This window comes from Engraulis encrasicolus, chromosome 16, assembly GCF_034702125.1.
Source record: "Engraulis encrasicolus isolate BLACKSEA-1 chromosome 16, IST_EnEncr_1.0, whole genome shotgun sequence".
NCBI classification, from domain to species: Eukaryota; Metazoa; Chordata; class Actinopteri; order Clupeiformes; family Engraulidae; genus Engraulis; species Engraulis encrasicolus.
The window spans coordinates 15630082-15647852 of NC_085872.1; the positions used below are offsets into that span (position 1 = coordinate 15630082).

Consider the following 17771-nt stretch of genomic DNA (forward strand, 5'->3'; position numbering starts at 1 on the left):
AAGTAAAATTTGAATGTAGGTTATGATGCAGAGTTGGTCTCCCCTCCCCCTTGGTTTGAACCGGTTGTATCGAGTGCTTTGTCCGCGCCGCGCCATATGTAGTACTAGGACAATTATTAATTAGATCTGCGTAAGCTAAACTTGGTTTACTAAGCCTGTTGTCTTACTCTAATTGCCCTTGACAGCCGTGTTTTCGTCGGTGGGTAGCGTCGATGATGGTGACGATAACATTATAGCATAAAATATGTTTTTCAACCCTCAGAAAATAAACGTTTTGTGTCTCTTGAGTAAAGGCTTTATTTGTGAATAGTCAATTGGTGAAAAGAACATTGACGAAGGGCCGTGGTAACAAACACAAGACCGCGTATGTCCGTGCGCACAGACTGCATTTTACGCATCAGGGAGACGGTGATTTCAGATTGGCAGAAAGGGGAGGGGCAGCAACCTTGTGTAGTCTGGGTAGAAGTACGCGCCTTCTGAGCGGTCTGTTGTGTTATTACATATGTACGACTGCTTCCGTAGTAGCCGAAATAGGCTACTCTTGCTGCTGTCCAGTGAATTGAACTAAAATTGATGCCACCACCGATATGGCGTATTGCTTAACATTGCAGCAGTCTACGTTGGCCAACCTGTGCCAGATGCTTTCTAAAATCCACGGCCCTCTAACACCGGCGTGGCTGTCATCTTAGAAGTTTAATCAACATTTGTCTAGCATGAGTGGCGCGGTAATTGTTTCAATAACTTTGTATTTGCTAAGCTGACGTGTCAGTCCACAAATGCAAAGATGGGGAAAACAATTGTGTTTTGAAATGTGTGTTTCTGAGCTTTGCCTTTGGCAACGGTCAACACGGAGGAGATTTCTGAGAGAGGTGTGTCATCTCGGTTTGGAAACACTATCCATTGTTCCACTTCAACGCGTACGAAACACACCTATTTTGGATTTCTGACCAACCATGTAGACCTGACTGCTCTCCACCCCGCCCACTAATCTATATTAAAGCCTCCTCCATCGCATGCTGAAAGCACGGCCATATTACCAGTGATCTTCAGCGGGCTCCTGGTGGATTATACTTTTCTTTTTTGTGTCCTGTATATTAAACAATTTAACATAAGCCATGGCAGACACAAAAGTAGACTCCGCAACTGAAATCTCAGCCAAGGTAAGGCTTTATGAACATTTTTTAGCTCTATCTATCATGGAATTTCTATGGGTTCCGTTACACATTTTTATAACCAATTTCTGTCAATAGCCTTAAGATGAAAATGTGATCTGTTTTCAATTTTCATTAGCGGTCACATTTGGTCTATAAATGCATAAAGAGAACGTTTGTGCGAATGTCATAACGTTAAATGGGCATCATTGTAACTGTCCTCTTCCTGACCATTCTCATTGCTTTCATTGTCGATAGTGTAACAGTCTGCGCGGGTTCTTTGTTTATACAAGCATGTCGGGTGTTCAGAATCAATGCTGATGTTGACGATCTTGCAAGGTTTACTATTTATGCTTTGTTGAAGTCATTCAGGCCTATTACTATTGCTCCAAATTTTAATTATAAGTTACACCGAAGACGACCAGCATGGTTATTCTTTTTCAGTGTTATCTGCTTTGATGGTTTGGAGAGTATAGTATGTATGTTGTTGTTTTGGTAGTGTTTGAACCGTCTGCCACATATACACGGTCAGCATCATATTTGCGATGAATTTTACTGTTTGCTGAGAGGCCTCGGTGCCGCGGAAGATGAACAACTTTTGCCGGTTTTCCCCGGCCGTGACTGAAGCCTACAGCCTTGACATGATTGATGCGCTTACATCCCACTTCGCATTCTTTATTTGTTTAGACTTGAAAGATGTACCCTAATACTCCCCCTCTGTAAGCCTAATTGGTGACCTACTCAACACTGTTTAGTTTTACGCACGGGAACATTAGTTGCGCTTGGTTATAACACATTTCTGGGTTTCGTAGTGCTACACCAATCTCATCCTTCATAGTTATAGAATGAATTGGAACCACAGCCCGGATGCTCTACATTGGCAAATACCTTTCTTAACTGATGGTTGTTGGTTTAACGGGCAGCTTTTTGTGGAAAGTGTGGCTGTTACATGCGCAATGTCTGAGACTTTATGGTGTTGGTGACCAGATTTATTTTAGCCCGCTCAATATAAAGAAGAGGAACTAGAGGGGGAAGAGGAGTTTACTGTAGAGGTGACATTTGCGTTTTTCTGTAATATAAAATTTAAACCACCAATCATTCCAAAAATCCATCATCGCCTGAAACTGTCGATTCGCGGGTTCTATTTCGGTAATTGTAGGCTACCTTACCTTGTCTCAGCGGGTGGGCTTTATCAAAAATGACCTTATCAACTAAATATTAACCCTTTAGTCACCAGACAAACAAGCTTCCTCGTAGAACTGGATCGATGATGCTTGTGGATAAATATATGAATTATTGCAATTAATCATAGCGCATCATTTTTCGCAATCACAATTTAAATGGTGATACAAATAATGTATTCACTCAAGTTAAGTCCATTTACGCAGGGCCCTCTGTGTTGGCTAATTCAATGAGACGGTATGGCTACCACGAGAGGAAGCTTATAAACGGCTTAAAGGCTAAAGATTAGGCCATAGGCTATATAAAAATATTAAAACTATTTGGTGGTGTAATAAACTACACCACTGTTGTAAGGGTGCGCTAACAGTCGTCCTTCAGCAGAGCCTTTCAGTGGTGCTCCCTTTCAGAAATGATGTGGGTTGCTTCCTCAAGCGTCCCCAACAGTGTTTGTCCTGCTGTGCGTCTTCAGTGCGCTCAGGGCGCAAGTTTAAGCGGCCATGCTTTGGTCCCATTGTCTCGTAACTCGTTCTCATTCCACCTTTGCTGGTTCTGCATCAGTGTGCCCCGTTGTGGCATTTAAAAATAAATTATTTGGGTACTCTGGGAGTTGCAGTGTTTTCTCCGGGCGTGTCTCAGTACGAGCGTATGGTGCTCACATAATTCGCTGAACTACAATACCCATGGTATCTCAACATCAATGTATCAGATTACAAAGCATTAAACTCGGTTGAAGTAGGCGGGAATGAAGATTGAAGCGTTGAGTGGCAGTGAGCAAACAGCCTCTCTAACCAATGAGGAGAGTCCCTGGTGTAAGATTCCTCCCCCCGCCCTCCTCGTGTGGAGGGGGCGTGTTACCAACGTCACAGATTAAGTCTAAATCGAGCATAATTGCAATGTATTATTCCTGCCCCTAAATCTTCATGATATAAATTAATGGTTTGCGTCTTGTGATGTGAGTCTGATTTGAGATCGATGTGCTTTTGTGTTTTACCATAGGATCTGAAAGAGAAGAAACTTTTGGAAGAGAAGGAGAAGAATGGAAAGGATGCTGCTACCAATGGAAAGGTAAAATTCTTTGGATTAGTAGGGCATAATTGACTTCATAACCTAATTTGACATACAGAGAAATGGTGCATGTGCCAAATCGGATATTTAGGATTGTCTGTTTCTGTGAAAGGAGAACGAGGAGAATGGTGAACCTGAGCTTGATGACGAAGATGATGATGAAGTTGACGAGGAAGAAGAGGACGAAGATGGAGAGGGTGTGTAGTAAACAAACTTCTGTGGTGCCATATCTTGCTACAACACAACATGCTAATCAGGCTAGAATTAATAATTTTGGGTATAAATAATTCTCGGTTGTAAATATATATTATGAATATGTAAGTTTCAGTTAAACTATTCTGGTATTCATTGTGTGAGGCTGACCAGATTAGCGTCCTAATTTAGTGTGTAAAATTACTCGTTCTTTCTTGCCACAGGAGATGAGGAAGATGACGACGAAGATGATGATGATCTCGGTGGTGGCACGAAACGGGCAGCAGAGGATGATGATGATGAAGATGACGAGGTGGGCCACTCTGACTGACCATAACCCTATGAAGTAGCGTGTCAAAGGACAGAGCCTGATCTTGATTCTTAAAATATGTTTGTTCTTGTCTCTCCTTCCTCAGGATGATGTAGACCCCAAGAAGCAGAAAACCGACGACGACGACTAAGACACACGCACCTCTATCCTGCTGAACTGTTCGAAGCCTCTACTTCAGTTCCACCGTTGGGCTTGTACAGAACTCAGATATGACATAAACATTATAATAGAAAAAAAAAATCATGAAAACATGGTCATCATCAAGCAACGCTCGCCATCCGTGCACAACCAACCCGACTGCAAATTTTTTCTCCAGGGAGAACCACGACAGATTCCAACAAGTGTCTCAACGACATTCTCAACGGCAAACATAAAACTGAAATTTGTTTGCGTTTTTATTTACATTTTCTATTTTTGTACATATTGTTATGAGGTCAGCCACTTGATCATGATCTCCTGTGACCAAAATTGGTGCTTCTGTATGAAATATAACCTGTTCCACCATTTCTCAGTTACAGCTGACCAGAGCGTACAAATCAGCGTTGAATTCAGAGCATTCCAGTAAATTTTATGTATGAACCTTTTTTTTTGTTGTACCATGACTAGCTGCACCATAACTAGTTTTTCATTTGTATGAGAGTGGGTGGGCCAAAGAAAAGGAGTTACTTTTCTTGTTTTGTTGTTCTTTTTATGTCTGCAGTTTTTTGTTTAACCTGGTCCTTTATTGATGTGTGTGTGAAATTTGTTGTTCAACAATAAACCTTTTATTTTGTGAGTTGTAAGATGGTAGACATTTTCTTTCCGGGTGTCTGTTTGATAGTGGTGTTTTTTCTTTGTGTTTTTAGTGGAAACTACTGTTTAAAGGTAAAAAGGGAAGTAGACATGTCTGACGCTGTGGGTGAAAGTAAGACTTGCAGTGGTGTTGGAGTCATGGTGCAAGCACTACTTCACTCATGAGCTCAAATTTGTTCAGATGTGCTCAAGTTCTAAATATTGATCTTGCATCTATTCTCTGCCCTATTCTAACCTATTAAAATTTCCATTCCATGTAAAATGTGAAATGATATTGAATGAGAAGGCGGGGTCTGTTTTCAAGGTGGCCGCCAATATAGGCCTAAAGTGCAGGGGGGTCCTGGTTTGTGTTCGTAATATATAGATAATAGGCAGAGCCGCTGACAGCTTTGGCTGGGCCCGGGACAAAGCCATCTGAAAGGGCCCCCTCACCAAATACATGCAATGTAATAAGGACTCAATTCTGGGGGGGCCCATCTCTCTGGGCCCGGGACAACTGGTAATAGGTATAGCAGTAGGATGGTCTGACATTGAATTACAGACACTGTATACCTCACTTCTGGAACTTCAAACAGTTCATGATGGTAGATGAGATGATAACTTGTATCTGTGGTGGGGTGGAGGTCCAGTGCAGAAGTCAGTGACCTTTAACGCAGGCAATAATGTGAAGTTGACATTGCCCCCCAGAGTAGCCTACCTAAATAATGATAGTATGGCGGATATGGGTTTGATTTATTCAACTGATGAGTGTGTCGTGGCATCGTTGAGGGACTGCCTCTAAAATATCTGACACGTACGAGTTTTATGGCGGCAAAAGTTCAGGTGTTTTCGCCGCGCGTCTCTTTTTTCAGGGTTGTGCCTCGAGCAGACTGTTGTCGCTTTACTAATCTCTGCGGCCCTCTGTGCAGATATGTCTGATGTTTGCATATTAAGAACGAGTGCCTCAGAGGAACGGAGAATGGGCGGCGGTGCTTGAGGTTTGTTGACCTGACATGCAACAGTGCAAGTGTAAGCTAAGGATAGGCCTCCGCAGCGTTTTGGGGCTTATAGCTGTCTGGGTCAGGTTCGAACTGGTCGGCTCAGCTGTGAGACAAGTGTGCGGAGCTTCGAGCTCTTGCCACTCCTCAACAAACATCGTTTCAGCGAAGAAGACTAAACTTCACTCAGTAGGCCTTGTAGGCTACTACACACTTCATGTGTCACGGTTGCAGGTAAGTTTTTTTCCATTCTAGTTCACTCAAGGTGAAACACGGGGACTGGTATTACAAGTATACCCAAATCAGACATAAATCAAGTCTAGGAGTTCAGACATGCCGCGGCACTGACTCTTGGAAGAGGCCAATTGCCGTTGCCAAAGTCAAAACTGATGTCAGAGCTGAGAATACGCTGGCGCTCTCTGACTCACAGTTGTATTGAGAGAATGTGGCACTGTGCGCACCGCAACCCAACAGCTTTAGCGCTTTCCGCTGTCTCTCTCAGCTGGCATCGCAGCCAGTTGCGCCTGACAAATTTGACAACGGTTTGGTGCAGTCTAGCGTGATACTGTGTGTGCGCGCCGTGAATGATCACTGTGAAACTGACATGTGACTGAGAGGAAGGAAGAGGCAAGGCAAAACACGATAAGAAAGTCACTTTCAAAACCAGTCTTTCAATATGCTCTCAAATGTCCACAGTAAATAGTGGCTATAGGCTATGCATAATTGTAAAACCAAAAAAGGAAATAACTTATTGGCATAGGCCTAAGCCTACTTATTAGGCTACTCCATTGTTTGGGCCTATTAAAAAAGAATGAAGGGATTGGCAGTCTAGGCTATGGACTACAGCATGTTGCCAACATTAGGCCTAATAACTGTCTGTCATCATGAAATAGCCCTATAGCTACCTTAATAGCTACCTTAGCCTAACCTTAATTCGTTGTGGTTAATTCTAACGACTGCAACGAAATGCGACGAAACCTTGTTGCGAGCTGGTTGCGATACCTCACTGCTGACTTCGGATGTGCACAAACATACAACATTGTTTTCTGAAAGACCAAGCTGCCCCTTAGTGGTGAATTGTGTTATTGCATATTCGCAGCACACGAGCAACTTCTGAGGCTACTTCTACTACACAAACAAAACAAAGGTCCCTCCCGTCCATTTTTTTCGTTGGCATAGTATGGATAAAAACAACTGCCACCACTGACCATCGACGGCGATGCTGTGGAGAGAGTGAGCAGCACCAAGTTCCTTGGAGTGCACATCAGCGACGACCTCTCTTGGACCACCAACACTACATCACTGGCGAAGAAGGCCCATCAGCGTCTCTACTTCCTGCGCAAACTAAAGAAGGCAAGTGCTACACCCTCCATCATGACAACATTCTACAGAGGAACCATAGAGAGCGTCGTGTCCAACTGCATCACAGTGTGGGGAGGAAGCTGCACGGAGAAAAACAGGAAGACACTCCAGCGTGTTGTGAACACAGCGAAGAAGATCATTGGAGTACCACTCCCCTCCCTGCAGGACATTTACACCACACGCCTCACCCGGAAAGCACTGATGATCATCAAAGACACAAGCCACCCTGCACACAAACTGTTCAGCCTCCTGCCCTCTGGAAAGAGGTACAGGCGCCTCCGTTCCCGTACCACCCGGCTGGCGAGCAGCACAATGCACCAAGCGATCAAGATGCTGAACACTCAACCCACTCTCCCTCCACTGTCAGCCTCTAGCCAGCAAGGCCACTGACAACCCCCCCCCCCACTGTCAGCCTCTAGCCAGCAAGGCCACTGACAACCCCCCCTCCCCATCCCCCACCACCATATCTGCGACTGAACATTCCACCTGCACTACTATACTTGTGACTGAACTTTCAACCTGCACTAACTCAAAACATGCACACACACACACACACACACACACACACACACACACACACACACACACACACACACACACACACACACACACACACACACACACACACACACAAGCACACTGCACTTTCTGCACTAAACCCAACATACACACACTGACACACACACACACACACACACACACACACACACACACACACACACACACACACACACACACACACACACAGACACACGAACACACACACAAGACGCACACCGCACCTTCTACCTGCACTAAACACATACACACACACACACACACACACACACACACACACACACACACACACACACACACACACACACACACACACACACACACACACACTGCTGCTGGTGTACTTGACAGACCTTTTTATATTTATTTTCTTCAAAATGCTACTATTACCATGTCAGAACGCTATAAAGGACTTTTTTTAGGAAAAGCACAAAAACACAACAAATACCTCTTAATGTATGTCCTCTACAAGTCTTCTGTTGTCCAGTCTTGCACTTTAAATGTCTGTATGAGCACTGTCTATGTCCATACTGTCTTAAGTCCATGTATAAGTACTGTCTATGTCTATACTGTCTATGTCCTTACCTTAATTAGTCTATGTCTGTATGGGAAAGCAAGAAATGTAATTTCAAATTCTTTGTATGACCAGTGCATGTAAAGAAATTGACAATAAAACCTACTTGACTTGATATGGGCGCATGGCTAAGTGTGTGTTAAATAGGTTGCCAATTGTGTAGTCTATTGGCTATTTGAATTCTTTGGTCTACCTTAGCATGCCTTATTTAATTTGAGGGCATGGCATAGGCTACTCAGTAACTTCCTTATTGATTAGCCTATTTTTGTAACAATGTATTTTACTTAGTACATATTTTGAAACTTTTTTGTGTGGTTTTGTGTCCCAGACAAAGACCGGCTCAAAAATATTCTTGAAGGTAGAAAGAAAGAAAGAAAGAAAGCAAGCAAAAGAGAGAGAAAAAGACACCCCAAGCTTTTTTTGTTCATTGGTGTACTTTGCACATATGTCTACTGGGGGCCTTATTGCTAAATACAAAGACAGAACTAGCTGTATGCAAAAGAAGGGGCCATATTGGGGCTTTTGCACACTGGGAAGGGCCTGCTGTTTCATCCTCCAACCCTATCCAAGTCCACCTCCCCAACACACCATTAATACTATGCAGCCCCCTCCTCCCTCCTCCTTTTCTTACAACACCTCACAGCCGCACTCCCTCTCGCCCGCCTGCATTGTTAAAAAAAAAAAAAAAAACTCCACAGAGCCCACGGCCAACAGAGGGCTCACCTAGCAACAGCCGCTGTTGTAGAGGGACTTGATGTGTTGTTTCAACAGGTTACTTTCTCTACGATCACATGTAATGTGGTCAGTTTTGCTGCTATCTGGACAGAGAATGTTCATAGAATTTCACAGGAACAGTCCTTCAGTTCTCATTTTAGGAAATTCATCATATGTAGAATGCACAGAAGGTCTTAAGTCTCTCTCTCTCTCTCTCTCTCTCTCTCTCTCTCTCTCTCTCTCTGACATTTTACAGATTGCCTCTATGCTAATAGTAAATCTGCCTTAAAAAAACAAAAACACTAATCTGTATTACAGACTTATAATACAGATTACATCCACAAAAAGTAATCTTGAATGTAGCATGACGTTTTGAACCTACTTGCAGATCTTCAACAAACAAGCCATTCTGATAGTGTTGGCAGATCAGTCTAGTTCTGGAGGAGAATAAAACAATTTATACCTATTGCATCTTTGGAGGGGAGGAGGAATAAAAACATAATTAAAAATGTTTCTTATTGCCCTTTTCTCTGATGCGTTCTAAAATATATAAATGTCTCAAATGCTGTGAAACAATAAAGCAGGTGTTCCCCCAATTTGCATAATACAATTGTGAAGCCACTAGGGGGCAGGGTAGTTCTATAGTGCAGTGGGTTTTTTTCATTCATCTCTTGTGTTTGACAAGGGACTTGCTGCACTGCACACACAATCCAGGACAAACACTGCATCAACCCAAATCAACAGGTGCCAGCATAACACCTGCTTATCCTAGTTACTTAATAGTCAGTTAGCGCCTGTGCAAGTCACAAACGTCACACTTGAGGAGTCAAAGAAAAGTGGGTTCTAAAAGTGTGTCTATTTTGGGCTATCTCTCATTTGATTGATTCATGATAAACTGAACTTCAGCTGAAACAAATGATAAACATTTCAGTCAGTGAAAATGATGCTGTGTGCGCGACGTAATATACACTTTGTAGCAGCACACCAGATGCCGAACAATGGAATACAATGGAATGGAATACAATGGAATATTAACAAACTCAAACCCAGACAAACAGTCTCTAAACTTAATGGGACAGTGTGTGAGATTTTTAGTTGGTAATTTCCAACCAGCATCACATTCTAAGTATTCATTATGACTGGAACAATGGCACTTTTCATACATGAAAAGGGGGATCTTCTCCATGGTCCGCCATTTTGAATTTTCAAAAATAGCCATTTTTAGTTGCAAAAATGACTGTGCTTGGACCATACTAGAAAATATTTGTTTATTACTCAATAAACTTTCATGTAAAGATCAAATTTGGCAATAGGCAGCCCAGTTTCAATGAGCAACATAGTTGCAGTACCCTTTTTGACCATTTCCTGCACAGTGTCCCTTTAAGACAGTCAACTATCAGGCGAAACTAACTTGTCCAGCAGTTCCAGTGCTCACTGCAGAGGTGTGGGGTTTGTGCCCCTGTGTCGCCCCCAGTGCAGTGCTGATCCTATTCTCACCTCCTGCGGTTAAGCAGCTTACACGGGGCTGCCTTGGGCTTTGGCTCCCGCCTCTTCCTCAGTGACCAGCTCCTCCTGAGTAAGCTTTTGTCTATGTCATACAGCACCTCACCCAGAGATGAAAGAGCACAACACACACACACACACACACACACACACACACACACACACACACACACACACACACACACACACACACACACACACACACACACACACACACACACACACACACCTTTTGTCTAGGGTTTCTATTAGGCACAATGGTAGGCTGTCTGGTTTGCATGCACCTCGGCCTGGTGGATACGTCCGGGGCAATGATGAGACTATGAAGACACATAAGACATTTAAACCGTGCCGTGGTGGTATTTGTTTGGGGGATCCTCTTATACACTGATCCTTAATTCCACCTCCAATTCATATCTTCTATTTTCAATTTGTGTGTGTGTGTGCGTGCATGCGTGCACTCGTGTGTGTGTGTGTGTGTGTGTGTGTGTGTGTGTGTGTGTGTGTGTGTGTGTGTGTGTGTGTGTGTGTGTGTGTGTGTGTGTGTGTGTGTGTGTGTGTGTGTGTATGTGTGTGTGTGTGTGTGTGTGCGTGCGTGCGCGTGCGTGCGTGTGTGTGAGAGAGTGATGTTAAAGGCCACAGGTCTAGAGGAGGTGAGGAGGAGTATTTCAGATTCTGACCCATTGCTTAACCCTGTACGTCCCCTCTGCAGAATTCACACACAGTTGCTGTGTATGGCTCAAATGTGCTCAGACACTATGAAGTTCTGTATGAAGGTCAAAAACAGAAGTAAAACATAATAAACAGAACTCCAAAAACAGCCAAATTCCACTGCTTGAGAGAGAATGTTTGATCGCACTGGTCTCATCCAGAACACTGAACAAGGCTTCAGTGGCTTCAGTGTGATTTATTTTTAGAGAAATTCCAGCATGTGGCCAACAGATGTCTCTTATCTCCTCTTTTGCAGTGAGAAGAGAAAAAAAATCATTTCAAATTCTGGCGCTGTCTAAGGTGCAGATGCATCCCATTTGATGTAGTTGCTTCAGTTATCCAGAGACAAATCACCTCGTCTGCATCCGCGAGATAACTTAATGGATTACTGTGTGTTAACTACAGCTTCTATATATGGCATAGCATGACGTCACATTCACAGGACAGAGATCATGAAATATTAAAATGTGAGTTGGTGTCTGGCAGCCTGTGCATGGAATGCAAAGAAGGTAAGCCCTGTTGTCTGCTCAAGTCTTGGGCATGGGCAGTCATGGGTAAGCGGTTAGGGCGTCAGACTTGTATCCCAAAGGTTGCCGGTTCGACTTCCGACCCATCAGGTTGGTGGGGGGAGTAATGAACCAGTGCTCTCTCCCATCCTCCTCCATGACTGAGGTACCCTGAACATGGTACTGTCCCGCCACACTGCTCCCTTGGGGCACCATTGGGGTCTGCCCCCTTGCACGTGTGAGGCATAAAATGCAATTTCGTTGTGTGCAGTGTGCAGTGAACACTTGTGTGCCGTGCGATGCTGTGTCACAATGACAATGGGAGTTGGAGATTCCCAGGTGATTAAAAGAAAAAAGAAAAAAAAAGAGTCTGCACGAGAGTATATTGTCACAGTTGTCGGCAAGTCAGAAACGGTATGCAACTGAGGTCTGGTGGCAGTGGACGGTTGTTTGCAGGTTGTCTTCAGACACCGTTTGTGTTTGTGGGGACAGTGGGGGGTTTGCCCTGCTGGGACCCAGACAGACTCCGGATGTTTAGCTCGGCTGTCAACCTCCTGCTAGCGCCCCCCTGACTATAGGATGGAGAGCCTCTGATGCGCTTCAGCAGGCACAGGGCACACCAAGGTGTGTGTGTGTGCGTGCGTGCGTGCGTGCGTGCGTGCGTGCGTGCGTGCGTTAGGGTGCATCAGATGCCCCCTATGAAAAGATATTGCCTTGGCCCTATAGTAAAAATGTTCTACACCCAGTAAAAACACACTGTGTAAAATATTTAGAAATTTGGATGAAGTCTACCGGGGCCACCAGCCCCATGAAAATAGAAAATAATGGTGATAGTCAGAATCTTGGAATAGAAATGGACAGTTTGCTGCATAAAGCTACCCAATAAAAACATATTGTCTCAGCTGTGTGATAAAAATGTTCTATGCACAGTAAAATCACTCTGTGTAAAATATGATGAAATTTAGATGAATTCTACCAGGTCCACCAGGCCCATGGAAATACAAAATAATGGTGATGGTGATGGGCAACCTGGATTCCAAAGCTGAAGTCCAGTGCCACATATTCCAAATGACATACCTAGTTTTACCTTTCCAGTTAGGGCAATTGGACAGGTAAAACAAGGTAATTTGAAATCTGTGGCACTGGATTGTAGCTTTTGAATCTAGGTTTGCCATTGTCTTAAAACAGAGGTGGACAAACCGTGTGACACATTTGCCCCAGCCAATATAATGAACCAGCTGAGCTTAATTACCACTTAAGCCAGGTTGATGAGGTAATTAGTGAGATCACCTGTATTGGGAGCACAAACAGAAGGAATATCTAAGCAGGTTGTGTATTCAGTCGATCCACTTACACAGACTTCAGTCTCAGGACATGTCTGATGGTCAAACTGCTATATTTAGGCAAATTTGCTCTTTTGCAACACAATATCAATTCCTTGCTGCCTTGGACCACTGCTAGTATCAAGCAAGAGATTGCAAAGCTGCATGACTGTTATATTTGCGTGTTTCACCTGTGGGCCTACAATTCATGGAGGAACATCTGTACTAAAGCTGTGAATGTTCCTTGGAATGCCTGGGCTACAAGGCAGTCAAAACAACTGTATTGAAGAGTGCCATTACTTCTTTATCCCATCGCCTGTGGTAGTATTTCACTTTACTCCATCAGATGAGTACCATAACTTACCTGAGAGGCCCTTGGCAATTGACTCTGGACCTGGTGATACCCATGACATACCTAGAAGCCACTTAAGTACAGGTTTTGGGAAGCCACTCTTTCCAACATCACATACAGTTGTATTGTTGTATTGTCATTATATTGGCTATATTTGGAATATGCGGCACTGGACTTTGGAATCCAGGTTGCCCATCACTATCACCATTGTTTTGTATTGTCATGGGCCTGGTGGACCCAGTAGAATTAATCTAAATTTCAACACATTTTCCACAGAGTGATTTTACTGTGCATAGAACATTTTTTTATCACACAGCTGAGGCAATATGTTTTTATTGGGTAGCTTTATGCAGCAAAATGTCCATTTCTATTCAGGGCTGGACTGGGCGATAAATAGGGCCCGGGCACTTCTGGATTTAAGGGGGGCCCCTCATTATTATTAGTGCTGGAGAACTGACTCACCGGTGCGCCCCGCACCCTCATGGGCCCCTATTTTCAGGAATGTAAAAAAAAAAAAATGGGGGCCCACGAGGGTGCGGGGCTCACCGGGAAATGCCCGCCATGCCAGATGGCCAGTCCAGCCCTGTTTCTATCCAAGATTTTGGCTATCACCATTATTTTCTATTTTCATGGGGCTGGTGGCCCCGGTAGACTTTATCCAAATTTCAAAATATTTTACACAGTGTGTTTTTACTGGGTGTAGAACATTTTTACTATAGGGCCAAGGCGATATCTTTTCAAAGGGGGCAACTGATGCACCCTAGCGTGCGTGCATGCATATCGGGGGTTTCCTCATGGTCCTGCCCTCTGGTGTTGTGTATAGGTGGGGCTGTGTGTGCGTGTGTGTGTGCGTGCGTACGTACTTACGTGTGTGGGTGGGTGGGCAACAGTGAGGGTAAGGCATGATGGATGTCTCACAAAGGTCAGACTCGCAGGCGAGGTTCATGGTGACCTCTGGGCATCAGTGGAGTCAGCTCCTGCATGAAATGGGAAAACATGCAGCTGCGGTGGACGCATGTTTAGATGGGAAAGAGCTGTGCAAATAGGAATAAAAGATAATTCATGTAAATTACTCTTTCTCAACAGGGTCTCTACAGCCCCCCAGGGGGCACAGGCGAGACCTAGGGTGGCGTTGAGAAGGATACAGCTGAAAGGGGTAGGTGCTTAGTTGCCATTGGGGGGCATTAGTCTATTTTATGTTTTAATACTAAAGGGAGCGTTAGCAGGCTTATGATGAGGTCAAGGGGGCGTTTGCTCAAAAAAGGTTGAGAATCACTGATGTAAATCATGTCACGCATCGACTCCTAATGACACTGTTCTCGCACAGTTTCCTCCACGGGATCCTTGGACGTCAGCTGGATGACTGAAGGAAAGGCTAGGAGAATGTTGTGTTTAGCCAAACTCTACAAAGTAGAGGCTGTACCAACATTGAGGACCTGGCAAAAAAAACCTGCCCCACCAGGTGGCTGTACAAACACTGTGATGGATGTATCCACAGAGAGCCCTTTATGAGCTCAGTGAAAGTAGGCACCACTACCAGGTATGTTCGATATGTTCTAAACATAAGTGCGTTCTAAACACATACATGTGTTGGACACAATGATACAGTAAGTAATGATGTCCTTCGTTGGACAATACATTTGGATATTTTTGATAAAACATTTTATCTAATGGCCTATACTTACTACCACATAGGCCTACTGTGTGTGTGTGTGTTTATTTGTTTTTGTTAGCCTAGTTATTACGTGTTATTGACACATTCTGTGTATTCTCTGTTCTTTGTCTACTACAAAACACTGTTGTCAGGTTTAGATGGTTATAAGTTATTGACCTTAAAAAGCATATCCCGAGGCAATAGCAGTGTTTTCATCCACATAAAAGGTTCGTGTGGATGCCATGTGTAAAAAAACCCTCTGCTTTCTGACAGCACATTTCAGTGCTGAGTGACACGCTGACCCGATATATCTCCTGCGTGAGCTGAATCAATGTCTCCATCCAACCAGTCAGTCCTGCATTGATTCAGGAAAGTCACATGATATGACAGCACTGTCACTTACTATGTCATTTCGTTTTAGTGGACAGACAGATGCCATGTGTGTGTGTGTGTGTGTGTGTGTGTGTGTGTGTGTGTGTGTGTGTGTGTGTGTGTGTGTGTGTGTGTGAAAATTGGCTCCTTGTGAGCATTTGGTCCACAATGGTGACCTGTGTGCTGAGGATGGAGGCATGGGATGGGCAGAGCTCTGATATGAGGCTGCTGACTCCAGGCTGGGCACTGTGTTAGACACGGTTGTTGTTGTCCAACTGTCAATGACGAAATTGTAATGTTTTACTTAAGACTATGTAATGTCGTTGTGGTGTAATACTATGGCAGTAAAGCAACTAATAGGAAGGCGTTTCACTGACAGAATGGTGCACATTTAAGTCACACAATCATTTACACATTGCATGGCTATGGACAAGGATATTACTCTGGATGTGTATCCACATTTAGAGCAATAGTCCAACATTATCATACAAGTTAATACACTGTTTTAACACTTTTAACAATTCTAACCATACAATAGGAAAACATGTTATATTACAAGTAGGGCTGGACTATTAATTGAACATATAATCAAACTAACAATGGCTACCTGTTGTAGGTCTTTTAAAATACCAGCCACCCCTATTTACAAGTGATATTGAAATCATAGAAATATAATTCAGTAGAACTATTCATGTGCAGAAATAAAACGTCAACAGCTATTCAGAAATGCAGTGGTAAAAACTACACAGTTAAGAAGTTAGCTCTTTTGCTAATGTTATGTGAATTATACGCTTTGTCAAGGAAATGTGCTTTTCATTTTCTTTTTGGTACACTGTAATTATGCCTAAGACTCATAAACCCCCTAGAAGTTGACTCCATAAAACCGCTGCTCTCAAAACAAGAGCCCTATACCACCTGCTGAGTTTTCTCATCATTCCTGCAGCTAAGAGAAGGCCAGAGCCAAGAGTACAGCAGGCTGCTCAGGTCAGACAGATGCTGTGCTAAGATTGCCGTTGCAAAAAGGAAAAACAACCACAACTTGTAGTTAACCTGAGTAATATAGTCAGAGTCCAGGCGAAGAACCGTGTAATGTGAAAGCGTTCCAAACAAGCTCCGTCAACCTCTCACTAAGCTATATAAATATTTCTGAGTAGAACCAAGTTTGGGTTCTAGAAGAAACTCATCTCATGATAAAGCTGGCAGAACCTGCAAAATGGTCTTTTGTTTCTTCAGTGTGAGCAAATTTAACAGTATATTCGTCACTCAGTCTATCTCAGCAATGCAAGATTCCTGATATGTTATGAATTGTCTTGAAGCCTGGGGAATACATCAAATTATATATAATTATTTACAGCGGTGACTTTTTGTATTAGGCTCTGTACTATGTGTAAGCTTTTTTTCTGTTTTCATACTCTGTTCCTCTGTGTGGATTATTCAAATCGAATTAATATTGATGACACACAACGTCATGTGAGGGAGAAATAAACGGACTTGATAATTCCAGCCACTGCCATCCCTTTCAGTGAAAAGCTGAGAGAACGAAGAGATTAAAAACCCTGCCATGATTATAATTTCCTTGCAATAGTCATAGTGTTTTATAGAATATCATCAAACCCAAGACACCTTCTAGGAGGATATTGCTCATGGACAATCAGAGGAGTTTTAAACAGAAGTGCAGTGACCTGAGTGAGTGAGGAGTGATATGAATGATCTCTTTTCTTTGTTTTAGTTAGAATTTGGTTACAATAGAATACTATGATTTATCTTTGCGTGGCATGAACTGAGGCAGCTCATCCATTGGCTTCACCCACCCATTAACTTTGGTAAGTGTGCTAATGATCAAATCCATATAATGACGCTGCTGCCTGTACAGTATTCTGCCACCCCACCGCACCCACTAGGCTGCAGCAGCACTGCCTCTGCACCACACTTTGGTTTTACTACTAACTGACTAGCTAACCCTAAGGCCAGAGCATTCCTAGCCTGATTATCATCGAGTTTCAAAGCTCTTCGAGACTTGGTCTGACCAAGAGCATAATAATTAACGTTTCCCAAATGGTATGATTGACCCACCTCCCTAGGTTTGCTGCTTGTTGACTGATTTCCGACAAAGTGGGTGGAATTTCCGATTTTACTGGAGGTCAGAAACAATATTTACATTGTTCTTGGACTGACTAGAAGCAACGGCGACGGCGTAGTAGCATTCCTGCCCTTTTATTCCGACTCTCACCTCGTCCCACCAGATCAGCAGGCGCTGCCTTGACTCCTCAGCTTTGTAGCCACCAGCATCATTCCAAGATTCCAGCTAGCAACTTTGTCACTGTCACAGAAGTGTAACCACTGCAAAAAAAAGGACTGATATGAAAAATGAGCCCTCTCAAATCACCAGCCGTCATCCAGTGGTTGGCCCCTTGTCACCTCGTGGCCAAGGCAAAACATGGCCTCCGCGGCCC

The 17771-nt window shown here is 43.5% G+C and overlaps 1 protein-coding gene across 2 annotated transcripts; it reads left to right on the forward strand.

Annotated features, from left to right (window-relative positions):
• The first annotated feature begins 307 nt into the window (after window positions 1-307).
• On the forward strand, window positions 308-4703 carry ptmab (prothymosin alpha b). 2 transcript variants are annotated; one of them, XM_063218841.1, is made up of 5 exons: window positions 308-1160; window positions 3330-3398; window positions 3511-3595; window positions 3815-3903; window positions 4007-4703. In XM_063218841.1, the coding sequence occupies exons 1-5, from the start codon at window positions 1116-1118 to the stop codon at window positions 4049-4051; spliced, it is 333 nt and encodes a 110-aa protein (XP_063074911.1). In that variant the 5' UTR covers window positions 308-1115; the 3' UTR covers window positions 4052-4703. The 2 variants fall into 2 exon arrangements, with proteins under 2 accessions (XP_063074911.1, XP_063074912.1); XM_063218842.1 differs by having other exon boundaries at window positions 854-1160; window positions 3514-3595.
• The last annotated feature ends 13068 nt before the right edge of the window (window positions 4704-17771 follow it).

What these genes read in the sequence shown, in the direction of transcription:
- ptmab (XM_063218841.1), top strand. Translation starts at nt 1,116, where the DNA reads ATGGCAGACACAAAAGTAGACTCCGCAACTGAAATCTCAGCCAAG. An exon ending in AGAGGACGAAGATGGAGAGG is followed by an intron (nt 3,596 to 3,814) that starts GTGTGTAGTAAA and finishes TTCTTGCCACAG; the next exon opens with GAGATGAGGAAGATGACGAC. An exon ending in ATGATGATGAAGATGACGAG is followed by an intron (nt 3,904 to 4,006) that starts GTGGGCCACTCT and finishes CTCCTTCCTCAG; the next exon opens with GATGATGTAGACCCCAAGAA.